Source organism: Leguminivora glycinivorella, chromosome 1 (assembly GCF_023078275.1).
Source record: "Leguminivora glycinivorella isolate SPB_JAAS2020 chromosome 1, LegGlyc_1.1, whole genome shotgun sequence".
Lineage (NCBI taxonomy): Eukaryota > Metazoa > Arthropoda > Insecta > Lepidoptera > Tortricidae > Leguminivora > Leguminivora glycinivorella.
Genome location: NC_062971.1, coordinates 28,514,527 through 28,541,881, shown reverse-complemented (window position 1 = coordinate 28,541,881; position 27,355 = coordinate 28,514,527). Strand labels below are relative to the sequence as shown.

Below are 27,355 nucleotides of genomic sequence, written 5' to 3'. Positions count from 1 at the left end.
CATTTCAATACAAGGTTTGTTTACATTGTTCGCGAATTCCATTGTGACAGGTATTCTCGCGTCACGCGTAAAAAATCCTTAGGTACGTATAGTCGACTTCACAAACATATTTACAAACCAACACTCCAAATATACCTACATACCTATCTATATTACACTACCTTATTGTGATTGTTTTAAGAGACGTACTATTACATATTTTTGGCATGTTGACTCGCAAAGATGTTTATGATCGATCGACAGTACATACATATTAGAGTAGGTATAATAAAAGGTTCTTCTTGGCATACTGATAAGGAGGAAAACCACAAGGTCTGCGTCGCCGTTGCGTCAGCGTCACCACTTCACACCATGCGCTCATGGGGCTGTCATCTCGCGTAACAGGTTTGCATGCTAAGCAGGTACTACTCAATACTCTGATTATGATTAAGTACCTACTCCTACTAGTACAATATTTGGGCCATTTTTTTCAAAGTTGTCCACCCCACTTTTTTTGTAACATGGGTATTTTTTACGCGATTCATACTCAGAATCGAGCGCTCTTTCGATCCTGATAGGAAAAAAAATGGAAAACACATAAAAAGTTCCAAATCTAAAAAAAATAAGTGGGGTGGACAACTTTGAAAAAAATGGCCCATTTATAACTTGTAATAACAAATCAACCGCTTGTAATGGATTTCATTAACAATAATGTGATAACTTCATTTGAACTTTAGTATTCCATTGAAACGAACTTTACATTCATAACTTTAGAGTGACTAAACAATATATAATAATACGCATATTTTTACCCATTACGGAACATGTTCCGGACATTTGTTAAGCGTGCGCGGAGCCGAAGTCATCATGTAAGTAACTAATAGTATTTTTTCTACTTGTCGACTGTAATCTGTCAATTAGGACACCACAGACTAAACTATAAGTGCTAACTTTTCAGTGTTGGATACTCTATGGCAGTTCCGACTCAATTATAATAAGCTCATTATAGTTGACTTTAGTTAAGTTGAGTAAGTTAAAATAGCGGACATAATAAATTGTAGGGTGCACGTGTAAATACATAAGTAATTATATTTTTAAACGAATCAATTACCTATTACCTACCTACGATTTATTAGAGCCTGCTGACGAACAGACAGACAATCAAAATAATTGTACTTACAGGCTTGGCCCATACAATCAGAGTCAGAACGGGATAAATAATATATAACAAATAAGTACAAATGTCATGTCGCTTCTATGTCATACAAATCCACATTTCATAAATTCATTTTGGCAGTGGTATGTAGTACACGTAATAAAACAAAATTAATTTCTTGGTAATTTATTCATGATAACAATGCATTACCTAATTTAATGCCATTATACGAAATAATTATTCAAGGCCGATTTCATTATTTTCATTAAGAACTAAACTCAATACTTATCTTGGTAACAATTAGCAATCGACAGTAAATTATGTAGGTACTATTTTGTAAAAAAAAATACAGCCGGACAGCTCTACATAATTATGATTGAACATATAAAAAAATATATGAGTGTACCTACGTACAATACCTCCACTTATTATATCCACATTTAATATATGTAGAATTATAGACATTACATCACAGGTTAGTTGAATATACAGTGTCTTCGCAACACAAATAGTATATCAGATATTCATAAACATACTCGTATGAGTGTCTGGATAAACACTCGATTGTTATCCATCGATTACGTCATCCGCAGAATGGAATTACCAAGTAGCTTCCGAATTCAATACGAATGTTTTTTTTATAGCAAATATTACGTATAATATAACCTTCATAATTATTTTAAAGTAAAATAACGATAGCTTACCCCCTTGTCTGTCGAAGCTTAGTCTACTCTAGCACGGGTAGCATGGTCGCGCGATAGACGATAAAATAACAGGCCGTCCCTATCGCACTATTAGTAAGTGCGATAGGGACGGCCAGATGTTTTATCATTTATCGCGCGACCATAATTGCCTGCTAGGTCTAGTAATACGCGTAGGGGTAAGAGTATGTGTATGCGTACGGGTAGGAGTACGCAACAGCGCTGTAGGGGGAGACGTAAGCTGGCGCGTAGTAGCCGGAGTACCCGTAGTCGACCAGCACCTGGGGCTTCGCCTCTGCAGGGCTCAGCGCCAGTGCCGCCAGGACGCACACCACCAGTGCCATCTGCGCAACAGAACAATATCGTACAAACGTCGCTTGGGTTAGGGCCCGCGCACACGAGCAACTGTTGCCGGCGACTTTTTTGTCCCGACCATGGCTTAGTATGAAAGTGCGCACACGAGGCGACGCAACTTTTCATACAAATACGAAAGTCGCCGAGCAACTGTTGCTTCCGTGTGCGCGGGGCCTTAGTGCGAGCGCAAGTTTGCGTTCATTTTAATATAAAAACCTTTTTTGACGTAACACATGAGCTAAGTTTGCGGCTATAATAATTATGATTAGTGCGCACGCTAACGCCGCGTAAGGTAGTCTGGATCTGTCGCGCCAATATTCTCTAGAGCACTACCTATGTATATCACAAGTACCTACCTAGGGAATCATTTGCAGGTACTCAGTTATTAATTCAAACCTAATTTAAACAAGCTGGTATATGAATGAAAATCAACAATTACGCCACTTGTAATGAAATGTTAATTTTATGCGCTTCTATATATACCTACTTACATAATGAAGGCTGAAGATACAGACTTATCTTATTTGGATTCCATAAAAGTACGAGCTGTACGAGTTTAATTTATATTTTGGTAATTAATGTAGGTCAGCGGGCAAAGCAAAAATTGACACTCATTCTCAGAAAACAAACTAAACAATTTCTTTCCATGTTTGTTTACGTCAGCATTTCGTTTTCTGCAAACGATTGTAATCTTGGCTAGGCCCCAGGGTGATTAGTACATTAGTACACGGGTGTATGTAACTGCTGGTTGTTTCATAACTTGCGGAAACCGTTGACGTTTAAATCAACGAGTTTAACATTATTTAGGGACATCTTTAAAATAATATGAATTAATAAGTTTTACGGCGTAAGTACTTAGGTACATATATGTTTTTACATGCAGTAGGTATAAACAACGAGGATATTATCAATACGAGGTATTTAATTACAGTAATTTGGTTTGTTCCGTAAGTTTTACAAATTAATTTGTTAAGTTATGAAGCTTATGAAGTCCAACTTAGATTATTTTTATATACAGGGTTATAAAAATAATAGAAATTAGGTACATTAGACCACTATTTTGGGTGAAAGTTCAATAAACAGGAAAGTTCATAATTTAGGCAAAATTAATTTAAATATTTTTAAATTGCTTACCAATTTCACCATCGTGGTAATGTGTTTTGTTTTTCAAAAAAAGCCACCAAAGCCTGCTCTAGCCTGCACTAGACGGGATTGCTGGTTAATATGTGTCAGTCTCTCCCGCCGTATCCTTATATACGCGGCGGGGTCCCTTCGTGCGCGGACCACTAATGTTCGCGTCCTCCGTTCAATGGTACCGGACTTAAACGCACACAATGTCACATTAAGCTATAACCGAACCATTACATTATAATCCAATGGATAGTATGCTTTATATCAAACGTGATAAGTGCTTCGGAACATCTCGAGGATCATCTCCATATCGGATCGCGGTGACAATAGATCAGTGCGCATTCGACACACATTAATCGACGCAAAAAAGTGGTATCCATATAATTGATCTGTCATGAGCGGTGAGACGTAGTCGTAGGCTCCTTTGTGATAAGATTTATAACGATTTCTTTATAGAGGATAGTTCGAGTACTTAAGTACTTATATCATGTTTATGTTATACTTACCAGTAGTACCATAAGTTAAAATAAGTAAATACCTAGGTATAAGCGGAATTAACATTCTAAAGAGTCAAACACGATAGGTATAAGGGTAAGCTAATGCTAATGGTATACTTTTAGGGCTATAAAAAAAGGATAGCCTATCACATCTTTACAACTAGTTGTTGGTAAGCCTCCGTTCGTATCTACTTTGTTCTAATTATTAGTAATACCTGTACCTGCCTGTAAACAAACTATTAAGTGCCCACGCGTAATAAAAAACCTTTTTTTTTCAGTTTAGCAAACCCTTCCCGTCCTACGCCAACATCTCATTACGCTAAAGCTTTCAAGCTTTTTGTCTCACTGTTTTGATATCGTAAGTTCACCATTCATACATGAACCTTAAGAACTAAAGTTATAACTTTATAACTTCACCTCTGAATGTTATCTAACTCAACAACGATGCGATGAAGTTAAACCATTGTTACCGGATCAATAGGTACCTACTAATGATAATGATGGCTTCCTATATTTTTAATACCTATTTAGATGAGCAATTTGTATGAAAACATGTCATCTGAATTTATTTAGCAATTTCTTAAGCAATTGATCTAGAAGTATCGTACACGCGTCACAGGCTATTACGAATGCGTAACGCATCTCAAATACATACCTCACGATAAATATACGCATCTTACCTACTTCTCATTCTGTAGTTGATCTCGTATCGAAATTGGAAGTATGCGGATCTGGGGACACCCAAAATGACTAATAAACTAAATTTGTTGTAGGTACATCCGCTTAAGTCCTCGGTAAGCTCGATCGAAACCCATTCAATATTTTTCCCCCTCACTAGCTCGGAAACACGTGTTTTGTCCTTTAATACCAGCGGGTAAAAACGCATTTTATCCACTAGTGGGTAAAGTAATTTGACCTTGAATAAAGTCAAATTAACTGCTTTAAAATTGATAAACGTAGGTGAATCTAGCAATAAAGATGATTTAACCACCTGTGGAACTACTGGAAGCAGTGATAAACGCATTTTTTGCGTTGTAGTTTCCTCGCTATAGTGAGGGGAAAAGTTTTGTGTTACACTCGGGTGCAAATGTATTTTACTTCTCGTGTGTTAAAAAACTCGCAAGTTCAGGATTCTATTCTCGAACCACTCGCTTCGCTCGTGGTTCAACTATAGAATCCTTTCACTTGCTCGTTTTTCAATTCCACACTCGGCGTTAAAATACAACTTTGCCCCCTTGTATAACAAATAACTATTTCTCATTTTAAAACCAAGGATATTATATGCGCATTAGATAAATAAAGTCTAAGAAAAAACATACTCGTATAGTATGAATTTTTTGAAACGAACGTTTCTAAACAAAGGTATTGTTCCTTTTGTGTTGAGCGGGAGCTTCTGTATTTGCACGCGCTAAGACAACAAGAAGCAACTGTATCCTGATAATTGTAAGGTTCAAATCTGTACAGCAGCAAATTTGAGATAGATTATTTTGGAAATGCGAAGCGATAGACCACACCGCTATAGGTGCGAAAATACAGCGCTTCTAATACTTTGATACTTGATGGTGTAAGTATAGTACATATAGTTATAATAATCATCGGTAATATGTCAGTCTGTATAATAAAAATAACACGTTTAAACAGCGAAACTGCCAGATTAAAAGGTTGATAAGCACCTGGCACCTTAAGGTGTCATCGCAAAGTGACAATAAACACTGATAAGGTTTTTCAATCTGACCGCCATTGTTATGTTTTGTTATAAATACGGTTTACGGTTTGTTTAGTTATTTATGTTATTTTATATATCAAGACTTGTACCTAATATTTATGTAATTACTATTTATATATTGCTATATACAATTGGTGATTGTTAACAAAATCATTAATAAAAAATAACAGTGATAATATACGTGTTTCATTACTTACAGCACCACCACCAAGTATCAAAGTATTAGAAGCGCTGTATTTTCGCACCTATAGCGGTGTGGTCTATCGCTTCACATTTCCAAAATAATCTATCTCAAATTTGCTGCTGTACAGATTTGAACCTTACAATTATGAGGATACAGTCGCTTCTTGTTGTCTTAGCGCGTGCAAATACAGAAGCTCCCGCTCAACACAAAAGGAACAATACCTTTGTTTAGAAACGTTCGTTTCAAAAAATTCATACTATACCTACCTCTAACACACCAAGAACAGTTCTTGTTTAGATGGCGCCACGTCCTTGATTTATATTCGGTGAGATGGAAAATTGGCGACACTAAGTAATTATGTAATAATATTTATTTAACAATTGGATACTAGGGTGTTTCATATTTGTATGGGAAAAATAAAATTGTGATATTTTTTCTGACTTCGCTCGGCTTTCGGTTCTAATAGCTTATCTTAAACGCATATATACCAAATTTCAAGTGATTTGGACGTTGTTTAGAGGTCGCGCTTGATGAACAGTTTGAAAGAAAGTCACTAAAAAGTAATGTTATCCAATTACCAAATAAAACAATAGAGTAGTTGTAAATTATTTTAAAGTACAAGTAAATTTATTAAACTTAAAATACAACAGTTGTACCATCCATTCTTGATAAAAGAAAGTCATCATCATCATAATTTAGCTTACAAATGTAAGCCGCAACCTTATCTTCTGTTCGCTTAAGTAGTAGGACTAGTAGGTAAGTTAGTAACGCATTTTCTGTGATGTTCGACACCGATGTTTTGCTCTTTATCTTTGACTGGAGGGTTAATTTCTATTATTAAATATATTCTCCTCTTTGCGGTATCATAGACTATTGTCAGACTATCGACCAAGTCTCTGGTTTTAGGGCTACAATAATCGCTAACATCCTGGACATTAAATAGTTCGAAAACAAAAATCACAAAGGTAAGTACGGTCTATGTCCCGGTAAATATACTTAAGCCAAAGAACGATCTTGTTTTCTTCTTTTTCCTTACACTCTTGGCAGGGTGGTAGTCGACACATCAGGGGTGGTAGCAAGCTTAACAATGCATGGCCATACTCCTTACGCATTCGTAGAGTGGGCCACTGAATGCAGCCTTGACTTGGCCGGTCCATAGCATCTGAACCTTGTCCAGGACACTCCTAGCTTTCTTCTGCAGCACCACATTTCTAGGACATCTATCTTCTTTCCCCTTGAAGTCCATGTCTCAGCACCGTAAAGAAGTATGGGAAAATTGGGAGATACTAATGCCCTGACAAGTCGCATTTTAGTGGCATTTGTGATGTTTCTTTTTCTCCATATTTTCCTGAGCCGGTCCATGGCGGACCTGGTGATAGCCATGTGCCGCTTGATTTCTTCCACCTATCCTGTTATTAGTGCCCTGAGAGGGCCGATAGACCACTGCTTTATGCCAAAAACAGGACAAAAAATCAACAAAACTTGTTCCTTAGAAGGAAGTCGAGCGTCCAAAAAAGGACCATAAGGAACTGTGCCTAGAAACTAAATGTCACGACTACTACTCATTTTTAAAAAAGAACTTGCTTCAATATACACACTACTCATTAAAATCACTTTTAAACCACCTCCTACAAAAAGTTACATTAAGTTTTGTTCCTAACCTCTCCTGCGCCCATAGTAACTTCTTGAGACAAAAGTTGCAACAGAGCGCGACCTCTAAATATTGTCCGATTTCCCTGATTTTTGGTATATGGGCTCTGTATAGGTGTAGAACCAAGAAGAAAAGCAAAGTCAAAGATAAATCAAAATTTTGGAAAAATGAAACACCCTATTGGATACACATACCATTCAAATGATATTGTGAAGTGCAATACATACAATTCAAACGAGAGTTCTTCAACTGTGTAAATGGACCCTTAGTCCGTTTTCACATTAGACATAGACATAGATCACAGACATTATCCGATCCGATATCGGAAGTCGTAAGAATTTCAATGATAGTGCAGGTAGTACCTACCCATAGGCTACATAAGTACGTAAGAACAGGAAATATTAGTAAAAAACAACATTTGTTAAAAACTTATATTAGGTACTTAATACTTATAAATAACATAATTCTCATCAGTCATCATCGAGCTTCTGCCGCATATTCCGTTTAGGGTTGTTAAGTTTCCGCTTCTTGAACTCGACGGGCCCTTGGCCGAGCGAGTCGACGCGGCGCTCGCCGAAGGTCGCGCGCGCCTCGGGCTCCATGACCACGGGCGGCGGCAGCACTTCCTTGTCGGGCTTCGGCAGCTGCAGGTCGATCTGCTCCACCGGTCTGAAAACAGTCGTGGGATGACTTTCTTGACACCGGCTGTAGCGTGCGCTAGGTTTCTTGAAGACCAGGGCTCTTTAGAAAGGAGTGTATGCGTTGGAGTAGGCGCCGTGTATTTATCAACCCTGGAGTTGCAGCAGTCTATATGTATAGTGACTGTATACCTACACCCATGTCATGATGATAAAATGTAGAAATGGTTAACAAACGACTAAATTATTTGAAATTAAACGACGCAGAGTTGTTTTTTGAACATCCATCAGTATTAATCAATATATTTTACGAGGTACAATAGGAAACTTTCACTAATCTGAAAGAAACCTCAATCATTTTTTTTCTATTTACCTATGTAATAAATTCTGATTCGATACAATACGTAGGTGTTAACTATATAATTTAATAAGGGCCTTATATCAGGTTCAGTAGGTATACCCACAGTTGATTGCACGTGTGTGCTGAGAATATGATATGCTGTCCACACTGCTGCCTGGGCATCTATGACGAACGAAACCTAGAGACAAAGTAGCACTCACTTGTTTTCCACAGCTTTCCACGAGCCATAAGGGTTGGCGGCGCGCGGCGCGGGCCCGAACTCCATCCCTGCGGAGGGCCGGGGCGCTTCCTTCTTGACGGAGAGCGCCCGCATGCTCTCGCGGGCGAGGTGCGCCTTCGCTTCCACAACGGCTTCTTTGTGCTTCTGTTCTCTGAAAAGAGTACATCATTAAAGGTGCGTATTCACTATAAACATTTTTGTTTCGAACACACTTTCGGATTTCTGTTTTGTATTTTTTATTCTATGTATATTTATCTTTATATTGTAAAACACAGTAATGTGTATGTACCACACTCAAATATGTATTTTTATGTGAAATAAATCATTATGATCTCGTCTATACGTAGGCTCTTTGGGGACAGCAATTTGGTACTCACATGTTAAGTTTTAAATGATTCACGGTTAGTTTCATTAGACTTATATTGACCGGGATATAGACCGTGATTACCTTTTAGATTTTTATTGAGGTGCCGATACTTCAACGAAGTTGCATGCATCATGGTGACAGGAAAAAGGTACAATATCACATTTTATATCCCGGTCAATATATGAGTCACATGTTCCTTTAAGACCTAGTTACACAAAAAAGTGTGTCGCTTAACTTCAAACTCGGGTAAATCCATTCTGCTATAAGGTTGATTATCTTTCAGATAAAAACAGTTTTTTTATACATATAAATAAAATAAAAATGCCTTTTATTCTCATTGCAAGTATTACAATTTTTTTACATTAATTTATTTAATTATGCTGGTGCATTAGACCCTTTTTGGGTGAAGGCCTCCTTCATCGATTTCCACATGTCCCTATCATTGGCAATTTGGATCCAGTCCAGGTTTGAAGTTAACTGAGTTAAGTGACACAAGTATTGGGTATTATTGGTATTAAGATTGTATTGACATTATTTCTTTATATTATTTTTCGTGTAAAGATGGTTTTTGATGAAAATGAGAATCACAAGTATTACTTTACCCATAAACTTACTTTTGCTTTTTCTTAATTTTCTTTGCTTCCTCTTCTTTCAGTTTCTCTTTTTCCTGATCAGCAAGAGATAAATAATGGTCTGGGGGATCCCATGTGGTTTCTGAAATATTAGATAATAATGTCTTATAATATAAAAACAGTGCCATTTGTTTCAAGCCAAGATATTTTATACTATCAACCACAACTATGTATAAACAATTTGCACTGACACTAAAATTAGCTAGCTAAATACTGAGTAAGGGTGTCTTTCCATAGTCTGTATGTGGCCTAGTGTAAGGGCAAGTTTGTTTCCTCAAACTTCTTCAACAATGTCTAAAAGCTTAAAATATAAACATAATTTTGCTAATTTTAATAATAAAACTACCATGAGACCGTGAATTTTATATGTTTAATTTTGCTAATGAGGCTTAAACATTTTGTAGTTATTTTTATGTATTTATCACAAGATGTCACAGTAGTATAAAAAGCTTGCAAATCTGTCTAGCTTTTATTTTGCAAATAATACTATTAACATCATAGATTTTATTTTTACCATTGGTTTCCGTGTTCCAAAAGTATGAACCATCATCAGCTTTGACCTCATGCCAAACAGGAGCAGCCCTAGCTTGAGGGACCTCCACAACGGGATCATTTTTTTCTGAGGTGCTTTCACCCAACATATTGTTGATACTCTGAAACACAATTTACCAAATCTCAGTGTGTAATTAAAACTATAAGAAACTATGTCTTGCATGTTGAATATTAATAGCTGTTTAATTCTAGTGATATTAATTCTGCAAGATGACCCACAATACAAGCTATAGCTTAAATTTGGAGAATTATATAAAATAGTCTGTCATTGTCCTATACAAAGGAGTTTTTTCTGCAAAGTGGCTGGCGAAAGAGGATCTTTTCTAAAACAATGTGCAGGATTATGTACAGAAAAATTATTGTCTGCTTATATGAGCTGAAAATATAATCACAACACACGAAATATAATGTGTTTGCACAGGATACATACATACATTAACATCTGTATCCCATTAAGAGGTAGGCAGAGCACATGAAACTACTAAGTCTCAGTGCCACTCTTGCAATTAAAGGGTTGAAAGAAAACGAAAATTGTGACATTTGTGGCCAGGTTTGTTAACCCCATACTACCTGTGAGGTGAGGTCTGCATTATTCTGTACATCTTTCAAGTAGGCAGCCATGGCAGCTGCTTCCATTTTTTTCAAATCATCATCAATTTTCTCTTTTTGTTTGAATTCTTTAGTGCTTTTCTTTGTGATCTGAGATATATGTTTTTGTACATTTTCTTTGTGACGTTTTCCTCCTTCATGAAATGAAATGGACTGAAAAGAATACACATACAATTTATTAGTATAGCTGGTAGTGGTATACATAAAACCTAATTGTAATTTCTTAAACTACATGTTTTAAATATAATAATAGTCTTGTGAGTACACATGTTAATAAGTAAAAATTGGATAACCGCAATAAATCATGAACTACCGTCCTTACAGACTGAACTGAATTAGGACTTTTGTTCATCAGAATTTAAGCATTACTTACAACTTTATTGTCAGCAAACCAACATTTACAGAATTCACAATATTTACGAGCTTGAGATTTCCAGTATTCTGTCCTGAAATGGTTAGAAGGGAGGTTATATAGCTATTTACACCCCAATTAATATAAGGAATGAGCAGCATTTGGACACATACATTTTGCCTCACAGCAGCTTGCAGGACAGACAATTACTAAAGTTAATAAATTATTACAAATGAATGGAGCTACGGCATTGAATTTTGAGTTTAAAAAATACAGCATTACAGCATTTCAATGTAATGTAACACACTCAATATTTTGGCTTTCGCTTTGGCAGTGACACTTGACAAATGGCTCAAATGTCATCTGTCAAAGGTACGTTTGAATACCAAAACTTTTCTTGCATTAAATCATGCCAATATACATAGACATGTGGTCACTCGAGCTTTTGGTCTTTTAACTTTAACGATCAATTTTTTTAACTAATTAAATTTGATGAAAGCATTGATAGCTACTCCGGATAAAAACTTATTATTTTGAATTAGTTCTGAGATGTGAGAGTAAAAAATACAATGAATAATGGTTTTCGAACATACAGCCACAGACAACAAAGCACAATATGTAAAGGCTTCTAGAGATGTTGCAACAAATGGTATGCGATTTAAATATATAATTGTCATCCTCAAAAGCAACAAAACAGGATTGATATTATGTTTCAAGCTAGGAACATACTACACAGACAGTCTTAAAAATTCATAATCTTAAAAAAAACTTGTATGCAATCTGACAGTTCAAACTGACACTGACAAGACACTGACAGATCTGAACTGTCAGATTGCATACAAGTTTTTTTTAAGATTATGAATTTTTAAGACTGTCTGTGGGGAACCTAACAATTTAAAATGTTCTAGTTTGGGTCTATTATATTAAACCGTGAATAAAGCTAGGAACATACTACGCGGACGTCCGTCGTAAAACGACCGCGACCGCGACCTATCAGTGTGCACGGAACAAAACATCCAGAGAGCCAGATTTCGATCGGACGTCCGTGCGCTCAAGGCCACGTCCGCGTCCGTCGACCGATAGTTTGCACGGTTATGTGTATTTCCATTGTCCAGATTCCCGTCCGCGGTCGATTTACGACGGACGTCCGCGTAGTGTGTTCCTAGCTTAAGGCCCCGCGCACACGGAGGCAACAGTTGCTCGGCGACTTTCGTATTTGTATGAAAAGTTGCGTCGCCTCGTGTGCGCACCTTCATACTAGCCCATAGACCGAGCGACGGAGACAAAACAGTTTTGTCTCCCGTCTGTGGGGGCCCTAAACAACATGCACTAGCATTTGGTGTACGGGCAACCCTAGACCTCTATGGTAAACAGATTGTTGTCAGTTTTCATAAAATAAAATCTTGTCTTTGGTGAATTGTTACTGTGATGTCGTCGTCGAGTATCGAGTGTCGTCGTCTTTTGTAAAGTTTTATCAAGGTAACGTTTGTTTATAATTGGTAATTAGAGAAAGCGTACTTTCTTATACATAATAGTAATTAATCAACACTCCTTTAATTAAAGTGTACTGTAAAATTTGGTTTTTGTTGGATGCCACTGGCGGGCGGCCATATTAAAAATTTAAGACGAAATTTACATCTTGCACTATTGAATCGCGTTCAATCTTCTTCATCATCAGCTTAGGCTTCATTTATGTTTCAGTAATTTCTCTTATGCGTACAATACTATCTATTTAATGTTATAGTTGTCAATTAACAATTTGTATTGATATTTTGCGTCAATAACATTTAGATTGTATTTATAGGTATCTTGATTGTTGACGCGTCTTGTTCGGTTCTAATCTAATTTGAAGTACCGTTATATAGTTGATAACGTTTGTCTTGTTTCAGATATTCCTGGACTTAACTTGGTGAACGTGATAAACTTCTCAAATAGCTTATGTATCTAAAAGTGACTTGTAATAAATTTTGTTTAGTGTCGGACTTGGACAAAAAAAATTGTGATCAGTTTCTAATTTTAATTACCCCTAAGTGGGATAGTTTGGCAAAATGATGACCGAAAATAGAATTAGTTCAAGTAATCACGTCGGAAACAGTATGAGCAATCAGAATAAGGGGTCTGTATATTTTCCTTTGTTGCGTTCGTTGTCAAATAACGGAAATTTTAAATGCCTTTAGGTACTTATCCCCTTGTTTAAAATTTCAGAGATGTCGATAAAGCTGTCGACGACATCGGTTGGAAATCAAAATTAAAAATACCCCCAAAAGATAGAAGAATAAGAACTAGTGTAAGTGATTTTCTTTATCTACCTTCATTTTGAATGTGAATGCACTTGCATCCTATTATAAAGCTAAGTTTACACCAGCAAGTTTTCAGACGCAACTATGGGTAAAAGTGAGTGGCAAATATCATTTCTTGTATACCTCTGTTTCAAAAGTTGCAGGTAGGTGTAAACTCAGCTTAAGTTAGCTAATTTTTACTCAGTAATTGTTTTATAATATTTGTTTATCTACCTTGTCTTTCTAAAACTATTCTAAACTAGGTCAGAGATATTGTATCAAACATGTAGAAACAAATAAATAAACATTTCTATTTTTAGGATGTCACTGATACTAGAGGTAATGAGTTTGAAGAGTTCTGCTTAAAACGAGAGCTGCTGATGGGCATTTTTGAGAAGGGGTGGGAAAAACCGTCCCCCATTCAAGAGGCTTCAATCCCCATTGCACTAAGTGGTAAAGATGTGCTCGCTCGAGCCAAAAATGGTACAGGCAAGACTGGAGCTTACTGTATTCCAGTTTTAGAACAGGTACAATATTGAGATAATTTATTTAATGTAATTATTTTTAATTTATGTGGTGCTCCCTGATGTCAGGCTGCCACCCTCCTAATACTGTGTGCTATGTGAAGACTAGATATCTATTTATTATTAGAGTTCTTCTTTGTGGCATTCCATTAGGCTTGTGCCGTTTCGTTCGTTGATTGGAGCGCTCCGATCTCGTTCAATCGCTCCCATGAACTAGTTCGCTCTTTTAGGTCTTTTGCTCATTTAGTTCAGCCAGACCAGCGACCACTGCGGTCGGAAAGATCAGAACGAATGGGACCGAATAGTGTCAAAATGATACGAATAGCCCACAGATAGTAACATTCCGGGCCGAAAGGTTGTAAGTAACCGAAGTTTAATATGAAAACTTGACTTTTTTTGTTGCTCTGCTAAATAGCTCTCGCTCTCGGTCGACGCAGTCACACATTCGTTCTCGATCCAAACCGCTCGCGCTCGCCGATCCTATACTGAACTAAATGAGCAAAGACCGATTCTCAGACCACGGAAAGATTCAGTTCATTTCGGTCATTGATGGGATTTTATTCCTAACAGTTCATAGTTCGTGAACGACACAAGCCTACATTCCATCAAAGAGGGATTCTTATGTTTCATCTGCAATAAGTGGTGTTCAGATTTTTTTTTCTAAATTTCAGATGTCCTTATTGCACTTGAATCTCCATCACCTCTCTGTGATGGAAAACCATATACTAATTTGAGTGGCCAGACCACTTACCTTTAGAAATGTGCACTTTAGTGATGATACCTCTGGATTCCCCTTCATTTTTTATAAATGAGAAAAAACAGTTCTGATTCAAACAGTGTTTAACGATTTATCTTCAACATGATTTCATGATTCTAATATTTTTGAACATATTTTAGGTTGATCCTAAAAAAGACGCTATCCAAGCTTTAATTGTGGTACCAACTAGAGAGTTAGCACTTCAGACATCACAAATTTGCATTGAACTGGCAAAACACACAGACATACGCGTGATGGTCACCACAGGAGGCACCAACCTCAGAGATGATATTATGCGTATTTATCAAAATGGTAAGAATTCATAATCTTTATTGTATTATCAAGCTTTATTGTCTTAATTAAGATCAGAACTGCTAGTATGAGTTACACGACTTCAAATAATTATGGTCTTCTGCATGAAAACAAGAGCATGGTGAGGAGCTGGTGGTGATGGTGCTTACATAGTATTGAAAAAAAAAAACAACTCATGCTAGCACATTAGTATTCTAATCTAAAAGGTGAGATTTCTAATATTCAAAGCCTTTGCAACAAATATTTTTTATTCTATCATCTTCAAAGAAATTTATGATGATATTTTACTGGATTCCCCTTCACTTTGTATAAGTGAGAAAAACCAGTTCTGATATTGGTAAACTTCAGTTTATTTCTCACCAATGGTAAATGATCATCTGACAGTTTTTTTATTATTCCAGTGCAAGTGATTATTGCCACACCAGGCCGAATGATTGATCTCATGGACAAGCAGGTTGCTAAGATGGACCAGTGCCGGATGCTGGTCCTAGATGAAGCTGACAAACTTCTTTCTCAGGACTTCAAAGGCATGCTGGATATGGTTATTTCACGGTTAGTATTTAATTCAATGTATTTACTGCTTACTTACTGAGAGCATTTCTCCGCAGATGTTTTGTTTGGTTGTCTTTGACATCTGCCTCTCCCATAATTCTCCATTTATTTCTGTCCAGAATTACACCCTTCATAATTTTGGTTCCTGGTTTGGTTTTGCTAATTTGGTTTTTTATGAATCAAACCCTAATATTAAAAAACCGGCCAAGAGCGTGTCGGGCCACGCTAAGTGTAGGGTTCCGTAGTTTTCCGAAAAAACTTAACTACTGAACCTATCAAGTGTAAAATAATTTACCTAGAAAATCTTTATAAAGTTCTACTTTTGTGATTTTTTTCATATTTTTTAAACATATGGTTCAAAAGTTAGAGGGCCGCGCACTTTTTTTTCCTTTAGGAGCGATTATTTCCGAAAATATTAATATTATCAAAAAACGATCTTAGTAAACCCTTATTCATTTTTAAATACCTATCCAACAATATATCAGACGTTGGGGTTGGAATGAAAAAAAATATCAACCCCCACTTTACATGCAACCCCCTTTTTTTAAATTTTTTATTTTTGCACTTTGTTGGCGTGATTGATATACATATTGGTACCAAATTTCAGCTTTCTAGTGCTAACGGTTACTGAGATTATCCGCGGACGGACGGACGGACAGACAGACATGGCGAAACTATAAGGGTTCCTAGTTGACTATGGAACCCTAAAAAGGTGTTTTTAAAACAAATAATACTTAAAAATTTCATTTACAACCCTAAGATTGGTGCAGGCTTAACCATTTGTCTCTGTCTTGAGCTGCTGTCATCGAGTCTGTGCTGGTGATCCTTTATATTCTTGTTCCAACAAGGCTGTGATTCAAACAAATAAGGTTCAGCACTACATAGTTGGTTACTTTTCCCAGATTACCCAAAGAACGCCAAATCTTGCTGTTCTCTGCCACTTTCCCGTTGAGTGTGAAGCAATTCATGGAGAAGCACTTGAGGGAGCCCTATGAAATTAACCTCATGGAGGAGCTCACGCTGAAGGGAGTCACACAATATTATGCATTTGTACAAGAGAGGCAGAAGGTGCATTGTTTAAATACCCTATTTTCAAAGGTGAGTTTCTTAGTGTCTTTTAACCTCAGTCATCAAATCATAATCATAACCTATATCAATTTTTTTGAACACTCCCGACTAACACAGCTTTCAAATAAAAAAAAAAACTGAAATTATGTCCTTGCCACAGACAGACATAAGACAAAAATCAAATATAAAACGTCGGGGGGATATATAATTCCATGATAACTTGCGTTACATTTAGAACGCAAAGTTGTCAAACAAGGTTATTTGTGGCTTAATTCATACTTAAATATCTTTTTTTGCTGGTGCACCATTTAATACAGTTAAATCTCATTAAACTAAAGTGGAAATTATTTGAAACATAACCATTTTCTGGCCTGGTACACTAAAATGAGGTGGTAACTTTCGTTACAGAAATTGGACATGGGTTTTTAAAGCATCATTTAAATACGATTTTTTTATTTCCATACTGGTTTACGAATTTTCTTGTAACTTAAATCGTGTCAGTCAAGAGTACAGGTATGTTTATGTAGCAAAAAGGAATCTTAATATTTTTCAATTATGAAAATAAACATGCAAAACATTGGTAACTTGCGTTTCAAGAAATCAGTAACTTTTGTTACGTCCGAATGAAACGTATTTTTTTATAGTTAGTGATCGAAATATGAAGTAAAAGTTACACAAGTAAAAAAATACAGGATTCCTTGATTTTTAGATATTAGCACAGAATATATAATAGTACAAGTACAGAAGGCTCACTCCTTTGATGTTCACAAAACGCCGCCATTCTAAATTCTTACCTACATTAACAAACGGACCGCACGCGTGCAGACGACATTGAATTCTATTGCGCCGCGCGAAGGTCGTCGCCACTGAATGGGCCGCGAACTCGCGGCCGCCGGCATGTACTTGTAGCGCGGTGAAAGGATCGCGGAGTGAGCCGCCCCTGATATTAGGGAAGATTATATTGTTTCCCCCAAAAAAGATATTCAGTTTTTAATTATTTTTTTGATTTTTTGAATATTTTGTTATTTTGGTATTTTTCTAAAAATGTCAGCTACTTTTTATAATTAGAAAAACCCCTTGAATATAATGTGAGTTTTAATTAGTTCCGTTTACGCACGTATCTTAAAAAGCACGCATTTCAAACTTTAAAAAAATTGGCATACTTAGTTAAACTCAGTTTATTAAAAAAAAATCGGTTCAAGTAAGGTCTAGAGCCAAAGAACATTACCCCATAACCAGATTTTAAAAATTCTGACCTCAAAAAATTAATTTTTTTCGCTCTCTGCCATGGAATTACCCAAAATGTTCAACGTTTTCTCTTTGTTTTTAGAGATGTTGGTTTTTCAGGGATAATTCTTTATACATTGTGAACTGAATTTTGTTTTAAAGATGTTTTACGTAAAAAAAAATATAAATTTGAAGTACAATATACGCAAACCCGTAATGTAGAGTTAAAATCTGGAAGGCTTTTTGTGAATTAAAAAAAAGTTTCCAAGATACAGATATGTACGTTTGAGCTCTTTCTAACAATACCTCACTTGACCTAGTAACTTGACAATTTTATTTGGCCTTTTTCTAAAATTAATATTATAAATAAAAAAAAATACTTTCAATTTTAAGAACCAATGTTCAGAACTATTCCAAATTTCATATCAATAGCATAAGTAGTTCTCGAGATGTTGTAATGTGACAGACGGACAGACAGAGCGGACCATAAGGGTTCCTTTTCTACCTCTTTCGTATGGAACCCTAAAAAAAGTAAAATTGCCACAATGTCCTAAAATAAATTCTGTTTAATTAATATTAGCAATTTTTCAATAAATTATTCTTATTCTTAATATTAAATTCTAGTACAAGTTCATTCTTCGTTCAAGAGTTAATTGACCAGTCATTTACAATTTACCCTATATATTATGTTTTATCTAAAACATAAAACTCCGTAAAAGACAAATAAAGTCTAAGAATAAACATAACTCTAAACCATAAAGAATCATTTATTCTGGTTCAGATGGCGCCACCCCTTTGATTGGTCTAGCCTAGCGCGTAGTGACCCTGCCTGTTACGCCGCGGTCCCGGGTTCGAATCCCGGTAAGGGCATTTATTTGTGTGATGAGCACAGATATTTGTTCCTGAGTCATGGATGTTTTCTATGTATGGAAGTATTTGTATATTATTAATATTATATATAGCGTCTGATTACCTGCAACACAAACCATCTTACCATGGGACTCTGCCAATCTGTGTAAGAATGTTCTATAATATTTATTTTATTATTGTTATTTATTGGTTGTCGGATAGATCATGCTAATATTAATATTTGTCAATTATTTGAACACCTATCAAGTAAACAATATAGATGAAACTGTCAAAACTGAGGTTCAAATGTTTTAATCTTGTGTTTAGAGATAAACAGTCATGCACTATGACAGTCCTCTACATACTTGATTCTCTTTGGTTTTATTTACAAACTGCCAATGATGGTGAGTTATATAATGTCTTATAAGCAAATAACAATACATCATTTGATAACCCTACAAAATGTTATCATATACCCTACAAAATGATATCAGAAAATCTATGATGGTGCATCTGAATAACAAACAAAAATTATAATAAATGTAAAAATATGTTATTAATATGAGATACTGCATTTGACGCTGTAGTACCACTTGTACCTACTCTAGGATTTTACCTTAAATTGATCAGTCTTGTAGATGAAACAGGCGGGCTATCAATCACATGATGCATTCATTCAGCCCAATTCCCTGGAGTTGGAGCTGCAGGTTACTGTCCCGGCTGCCCTTCCACACTTCTCTCCTCAAATCTTCTCATTAGATCTGATTGATCAGTCTGATTCATAGCCCTAAAGTCTGATGCAAACAGACTGCAACTCAACTGCAGGGACTGCATGCAGTTCCTTTTCAAGTTGCAGTCCATCTGTATCGACATCAACTCAAATGTACTGTGTGGTAGTTCTTAAACGCGTAAGTGTGGGGTGGTATTATAAAAGCTGGCCTCCATTAGGTACCTGGAACAGTTGCATTGCAACTGTTAAATTTTACATTTTCCATTCAAAGCTTCAGTTCTTGTCCTCCTCTAATAAAGCATCTTTTTGTAATATTGTTCTTTGAAGTCCAAAAAAATTTTTTCTATTGGCCCAAACAACAACATTTTATCTTTGAATTTTAGGTTGTGTACAGCTTTTGTATATTAGAAAAATAATTTTTAAGGAAAAAAAAACCGCCTTCCTTTGGGGTTCTGGTGATAAATACTTTCAAATGTTGGATTATGTTATCAATTCGTCTGTATATTTTTTAATGTTTGTTATTCGATATCTCCGTCATTTCTGAACCAATTTTGAAATCTGGATGATTCTGAAGTACTTACAGATGAGAATGATTATCAGAACGGAACTCTAACCAGGGGCGGCTCACTCTTCATCAGCAGTTCCACTGCACCAAATGTCACTGTTCTGGACGTAAGTGCATGCTGTTCTTATAAAAATACCAAAGTCACTATAAGTGTGCCGTTCAGATTTGAGGAGTTCCGTTCTGACCATCATCAGCAATTATACCAAAGTCACTATAAGTGTGCCGTTCAGATTTGAGGAGTTCCATTCTGACCATCATCAGGAGTTCCACTGCACCAAATGTCACTGTTCCGTACGTAAATGCACTGTTCCTTTAAAAACACAAAAATCACCATATGTATGCCTTTCAGATTTGAGGAGTTCCCTCGATTTCTCCAGGATCCCATCATCAGAACTGGGTTCTGAGAAAAATGGGACCAATCTGTATGCATATACATTCAATAAAAAAAAAAAAATTTCAAAATCGGTCTAGTAGCGACGGAGATATCGAGGAACAAACATTAAAAAAAAAAACATACAGACGACTTGATAACCCCTTCCTTTGAGATTTGGAAGGCGGTTAAAAACACGTTTTTATTGCATTATTTTGTTACAGTTACAAATAAATCAGTCCATCATTTTCTGCAACTCAACTCAGCGCGTGGAGCTGCTAGCCAAGAAGATCACCGAGCTGGGGTACTGCTGCTACTACATCCACGCGCGCATGGCGCAAGCGCACCGCAACCGCGTGTTCCACGACTTCCGCGCTGGGCTGTGCCGCAATCTCGTCTGCTCGGACCTGTTCACGCGCGGTATCGACGTGCAGGCCGTCAACGTCGTCATCAACTTCGACTTCCCGCGCATGGCCGAGACCTACCTGCACCGCATCGGCCGCTCGGGCCGCTTCGGCCACCTGGGTATCGCCATCAACCTCATCACGTACGAGGACCGGTTCGCCCTGCACCGCATCGAGCAGGAGCTGGGCACGGAGATCAAGCCGATCCCGAAGGTCATCGACCCCGCGCTGTACGTAGCGCGCGCGGGCGACGACGACGATGCGGACAAGTAACGCGCCGAGTGAGTGCTCGCGCCCGCGCCGCTAATGCCAGCGCCGCCGACTGACTGGTGAATGGATTACTATAAAAATATAAAACGAAAAACTTATTTGTAAAAAGTGTAATGAATTTATTTGTAACGAAATGTGCGTGTAAATAGTTTATCGTGAAATAAGACTTTGAACCTGGAATGGGTTACTTTTTTAAAGTGTATATAAAACGAACATCGGGACTTGCGAGAGGCGTCTACGTTCTTTGTCCATATTGGATACTGTGCGTGAATTCCTATATTGTTAAAACGTAAAATATTTATCTGAATCTGTGGGAGTCTACCTAGATTTGTCAGTGAAATTAACATAAATTGTGGTAGACTTTTGACAGATGATCATGAGGATACTTGCCCATATTTCGTACAGTAGAGCTAGCACCGGGTTTCTTTTACGTGTGAATTTCTAAAAATTTAATTCTGTGATATGGGTGAGTATGAACAGTCTAGCTCTGCCAATCTGTCAAATTAATGTTGTGATAAATGATACAAAATGAAAAACAGTGTCACGGACATTGTCTTTGTCTGCTTGGGACAGTGTCTATTCCATCAAGCCGTGTTTATATATCAGATGTATTTTAATGTCATTAAATTTTTTTCGAGTGTAAAGCAGCTTAAGTCACAGTAGGATAACTTAAGTTGGTGTAAGGTTTGGTAGGCATGTCTAATGGAACAAATCAAATCTATTTTATAATTCTTTTTCTGGTTCCGAGAGAAATATTTGCATAACAAGGGCTAAGGAAAAAAGTGATTCCGAAAGACTTCTAAATAAATTGGTGATAATGATAGATGCAGCTGGGCCTACCTGACCTTATGGAGATGATTTTTTTTGTTGAATTTAGAAGAAACTGTGACTTTAACGAGGCTGGGCAATGAACTGTACTGCTGCGGCTTGCGGTCACGGTACATTGCTTGGTCTAGGGGAAATTTTATTTAGAGAGTATTTAGTTTTGATTATTAAAGTAACATGATATTTTGACTCTCTGGGGAAATGAATTATGGGGAATGTCAAGTGAAGAGTTAAAACGTTTGGTCTGTATTTTCAGTCAACATGTAGCTTAACGTTAAATTATAAAAAGAAAACTGTGTTCAGTATTACTTGGGATAAATAATTTCCTGTAGTGTGGCACTGCCTTTCAACGACTTGTGCCCAGGGACACTTGACCAATCGGCTAGTACCTGATTTTAATTGTCACTATTGTTGCAGAATTCTGCTTAGAAATTGTAGTATTTGATGTTCACATTTGTAATTTGAAACTGTCACTGTATTATTATTAAATGTGTAAACGGACATGATGCCGATTTAAGTGGACAAGAGTTGTGTTATGTTCAGAGGGCGGAATTGCTCATGGCAAAAATCAAACGTCAATAGAGTTGGAACGTTAAATTCTATCGACTATCGATAACACTGAAATTATCAGTATATTGTTGAGTTGTTTTCGACGTAAGTACGACAAGGATACTTCTTTATCCATTTGTTGACTGTTTTTCGTTTTGGATTAACCATTTTTTTCAAACGTGAATTAGTTTCAAAAGGACTAGTGACAGAAATGGTAATTGTAATTATATGTCATACAATTTACTTTTAATCTAATCAAAGAGGTCAAAATCAAATGGTCGAATAGCTAATCAAAGAGGTTTAAAGTCAGAAATGTAAAAGGAGACTGAATTTATCGATAGCTGAAAATGTCGATAAAATTTAACATTCCAACTCTATTGACGTTTGATTTTTGCCATGAGCAATTCCGCCCTCTGGTTATGTTCATATCTACAGTCTGAACATCTTTGAAAGATTAGTCCTCTGATGGTTTTGCACTTCACTGTGTTATTCTTATTATTAATGAACATGTGGAAATGGTGTACCTACCTATTAGAATACACATTAAATTTGCAATTTTACTTTCGAAAACATAGTCATCAAATTTATTACAGTTAGCTCAGGCATGTTTTATATAATAGGTATGTATATGAAATAGAGTGTAATGAAAGTGCTTTTTATGGACACAAGTGTAAATGTACGGTTTAACCGTTACGAAGAAGCGCGACAAAACAAGTAAATAATGATGGGATGGGAGCTATTATTTATCTGTGATAATCTTCATGCTGGCTATGTTTTAGGTCTAATTGACATTTGGGTTTTGATTTGGTCTTCCGATATGCTAAGTAATGCTGTGAATCAAGTTATGTATGTTTGATGGATATGTTACAAGATAGACCAAATGTATAGAGTATAGTAGGTACCAATATATCCTTGAATCGGTTAACAAAAAATAATTATATACTGAATTTAACTTCATCCAGTGACAATTTGACAATCAACCATATCATCTAGATTTTTTTATAACCCATGTGTAATTATTTACTTAAGAAATCATGCCTTTATTATTATCTATACACTAGCATTTTGCAAATTTAGTGTTTTCCAGTGGCAGTGTCATTAAAATTCTGTGATTTTGTTTTTGATATTAAAAAAAATATATTATTGTTGAAAATTGGCCAAAATAAACTCTTCACGCCAAATAGTTTATTTGATTTACTTCCACTTCCAGCTTTTCAAATTGACTTTGATGTGGATATATACGGGCACCAGTCGTAGACGGCGAAGTCTATTTATTATAGATTCCACATCACACCAAATTCTCCAAGATACAATACTCTTTTCATCACACCCGCACAAATGTGCTATTGCACGCAGGCGGAGCGTGAGTTATAGAAAAATCGTTCTCCCAAGGGAATAATGAAATTTCTTGTACCGTACATATTTACATATTGTTTACATTGCGAGTGTGATGAAAAACTGTGTGTAACTCGGGGAGTATGAATATTACAAACTCGAGGCTTTAAATCGCTCCGATAAGCCGTCGCGATTTAACTTACTTTCGTTAATAATATTCAACTTCCTCCCCTTGTTGCAATGTACTATTATTGCACACCTCATATAGTTTACAAGTAATGCTTGTGGTGCAACAAAAATCACAAGTTAATTGTGAGCAACATTGTGATCTCGTCCCGGATTTCCTAGGATAGCGGTGCCGCCATATAGTGGCCGTCTCCAAACCCAAACTTCGGGCTTGGGAGTCGCTTTCCTAAAATGAGTGCCTACGCCTAATCTTCAGACTATCTATCTCTAGGTTCCTGCGTCCACTACGTCCAGTTGTCAAAGCGAACCCAGACACCCATGAGGCATGGGATAATGCAAGGACGGCGATGAAGTATCCGGCGAAGTAGCGGTTTATATTTTACAAAGCAAAAAGCGTACGAAACCTAAAAAGTTTGCTGCCAATGCAATATCATGGTTAAGACAATCTTATCTGATGATGAAGACCAGTGGCCCATTTCTCGAATCGAAGTTACAAATTACAAGTTGGTCTCAGCTCATTATGACTAGTGAGATGAGACTTCCGCTTATAACTTTTGAGCAATGTATGACAATGGAAACAACTATGTATTAAATCAACGCAATCTGTGTTTGGGTTTGTTAGAATTGTGGACTGTGGTCAGTCAAGACAAAATAGCCATAAAGGTTATTAAAATTTATTGTAAATCAGTCGCAATAATCATTAAGTACATTAAGAACAGCACACATTTTCGCTTAAATAACTCAATTTACAATATATCAAAATCCAACAATTTAGGACCAAGTACATGTTCTTAAAATTTAGGAGGAAAGGCTACTTTTTCATATAAACCTACAGCTTGGCAAAATAGAGAAAACTAAATAAAAAAGTGGCAGGCAGCATCGTAGTGTCGTCCCGTTTTCTCAAATTCTCACTCACATTGATTTTCAAGGGACCAGACGAGGATATTGTCACTTTATTTCATTCTACTCTTTCTTGCCAGGGTGTAGTACTTAGGTACCCATTTTCCTCCCTGGATTTAATATTGACACGGAAAACATTTTCATATAATTTGATTTATATTAACAACCAAAAATAATGAGAACTAGTACGGTACGCTCTATGCCGATAGTACTAATACAAAAAATGGTTAGTGTCTGATGATGGCACAAATTTATTTTAGAGTACGATATAAACTATGGTTATCTTTTACGTTAGAAGGCGGAAATAGTACATTAAATTATAAATAAATTCACAAAATAAATTACTTGCACAAAAGTTAAAAATAATCTTAATAGATTATCCATTAATTAGGCCTTTTTGAAATGCACCTCTGCATTTTGTTTATAAATGTATACTATTTGCAGCAATTTTAAGACAATAAATATGTAGAACACTCAAATTAAACTAAAAGTACCTACAATCATTTTCAAGTCCGTAGGTACAGTCAGTGTACATTTATTGTATTAGGCAGGGTGTCCACTACTAAACCCAAAAAAAATTCCCTGACTTTTCCCTGACTTTCCATGACCATTTAAGAAAATTTCCCTGACCAAATTTTTAATTTTTACCACTTTTGCTTAGGGTTGCAAAAAAACGGTTTTTTGTCTTGAAAAAACCTAAAAAAATTTTTAGGGTTCCGTACCTTAAAAAGGCAAAACGGAACCCTTATAGGATCACTCGTGCGTCTGTCTGTCCGTCTGTCAATCCAATTTTTTTCTGGAATATGTGTGTGTTCTAAAGTACGAAATACAGTGGAAACTGGATAAGTGGAACCTGGGTAAGTGGAAAACCTCTTTAAGTGGACCTAAGTTCTCGGTCCCAGTCCCTTAGCACCGAAATACCTCTATAAGTGGAATTTTGGGACCTCTATAAGCGGAATCCATTTTTTCGTAGATTTCTTATTTTTACCTCTGCAACTGGAAGCAGTCATCTCCGAAACCTCTATGAGTGGAAAAGCTTGGCGTTATATAATTTGTATTTATAATAAACCGCCACAAGGAGGGTAGTTTGTTTCGTTAACATTATGGTTTGTCTTTTAACTATACCTATATATTTTGTATGAGATTACACATCGTTCAGTTTGGTTTTAGCTGTGGTGCGGTGCCGTGCTGTTAGATAAGCAATTCCTAAGCACACAATCAAGTGTTTGTCTCTCCGGGATAAATTAAAAAAAAAATGGAATTTTCATTTAAGTACAATCGGTATATTGATTTATTTAACCATACTGGTTTCTCTTGCATAAATAAATATTGGGAGTGATTTTGTCTAAATAAATATAAGTTACTTCATAACAAAGGAAAGGTATTGTTTTTGTATAACAGTATTGTGGATTATTTACAGTATTGCTTTTTGAAGTCAGGATTTTGTTAATTTATATCTACTTACATGCATATTAAATAAAAGATACATATTTATTTGACCATATACGTGACCTCTATGAGCGACATTACTAGAATCGACAACCTCTATTAGTGAGAGCCTCTGTAAGTGAGAAAACGTTTTATTTGAACCTGGTTAAGTGGAAAACTGGATAAATGGAAAACCTGGATAAGCGGAACTAAACAGCCGGTCCCTTGCGATTCCACTTATACAGTTTCCACTGTATTAAAATTTGCAAGGCAGTTCATACTTTTGTACCTAAGGTTAACTATTAAACTTTAATTTCTGGTTTTATAAAACTAACGTAAACGAAATCTGTAGTTCGTAGTTATCGCCATTTACTTTTGGCTATACCAGTGCCGGCCCGTGCATCAGGGTAGAGCGAGTTTGAGTTTCAGCGCCCTTAGATATCCTACACCAGAAAAAACATCTCGCGAGCGCAGCGAGTGCGAATTTTTTTCCCCTTTTATATTGTATGTACATAACATAGGAAACAAAATGAAGTACCTAGTCTATCAGAGCAGAGTAGTTATGTGCAAGTTGCGGAATGTTTCCAAAAAAATCTTAAATTTCATGAAAAATTCACGAAACTTTCACGAAAAATAAAGGGATTTTAAATTTATGAAATGAAAAATAGTAAACGCGAGCGAAGCGAGCGCGAAATTTTTTCTTTGTCAGCGTCGGGATGCCCATTTAGGTGTTTTGCCACTACATGTGCCTTTAGGTTTCCAAGTATTTGAACTCATCGTCACGCTTATTATCCTCCTATGCTCCTTTGACTCATACAAATTGCGCCTCTATGTGACGTTTTGCGCCATTAGCTTTATGAGGAGCTCCGCTTTGGATTTGTCGGATAGATAGAATTTGGACAGCGATGTAACTTTGTCTTTGTCGTTTTCACATCGCCCTAACAGAAGCACCTACCTTATGAATGTTGGAGGACTTGGAGGTACATGGTGACATTGGTGCAACTTTCCAGTTAATCTGAATCACAATAACTGAATTTATTCGCGACCCCCTTCGCCATTTTGGAATATGTGGGTAGGGCACGCAATGTAAAAAAAAAAGTGGATTTTTCCGCATT

The 27,355-nt window shown here is 36.4% G+C and overlaps 2 protein-coding genes across 2 annotated transcripts; one reads left to right on the top strand and one right to left on the bottom strand.

The window, feature by feature from the left end:
- Positions 1-7,796: 7,796 nt before the first annotated feature.
- On the bottom strand, positions 7,797-11,377 carry LOC125229814 (WW domain-binding protein 4). Its single transcript, XM_048134757.1, has 7 exons — positions 11,284-11,377; positions 11,132-11,204; positions 10,720-10,911; positions 10,112-10,250; positions 9,580-9,679; positions 8,579-8,749; positions 7,797-8,048 (listed from the first exon to the last, which is right to left on the bottom strand). Coding segments are annotated over exons 1-7 (876 nt in total). The 5' UTR covers positions 11,286-11,377; the 3' UTR covers positions 7,797-7,849.
- A 1,067-nt stretch (positions 11,378-12,444) lies between these two features.
- Positions 12,445-22,161, top strand: LOC125227544 (ATP-dependent RNA helicase me31b). The gene is made up of 8 exons (XM_048131884.1): positions 12,445-12,589; positions 13,000-13,226; positions 13,316-13,397; positions 13,710-13,916; positions 14,811-14,982; positions 15,384-15,534; positions 16,437-16,632; positions 20,568-22,161. Exons 2-8 carry the CDS (start codon positions 13,159-13,161, stop codon positions 21,018-21,020), a joined length of 1,329 nt encoding a protein of 442 aa, XP_047987841.1. The 5' UTR covers positions 12,445-12,589; positions 13,000-13,158; the 3' UTR covers positions 21,021-22,161.
- Positions 22,162-27,355: the final 5,194 nt, after the last annotated feature.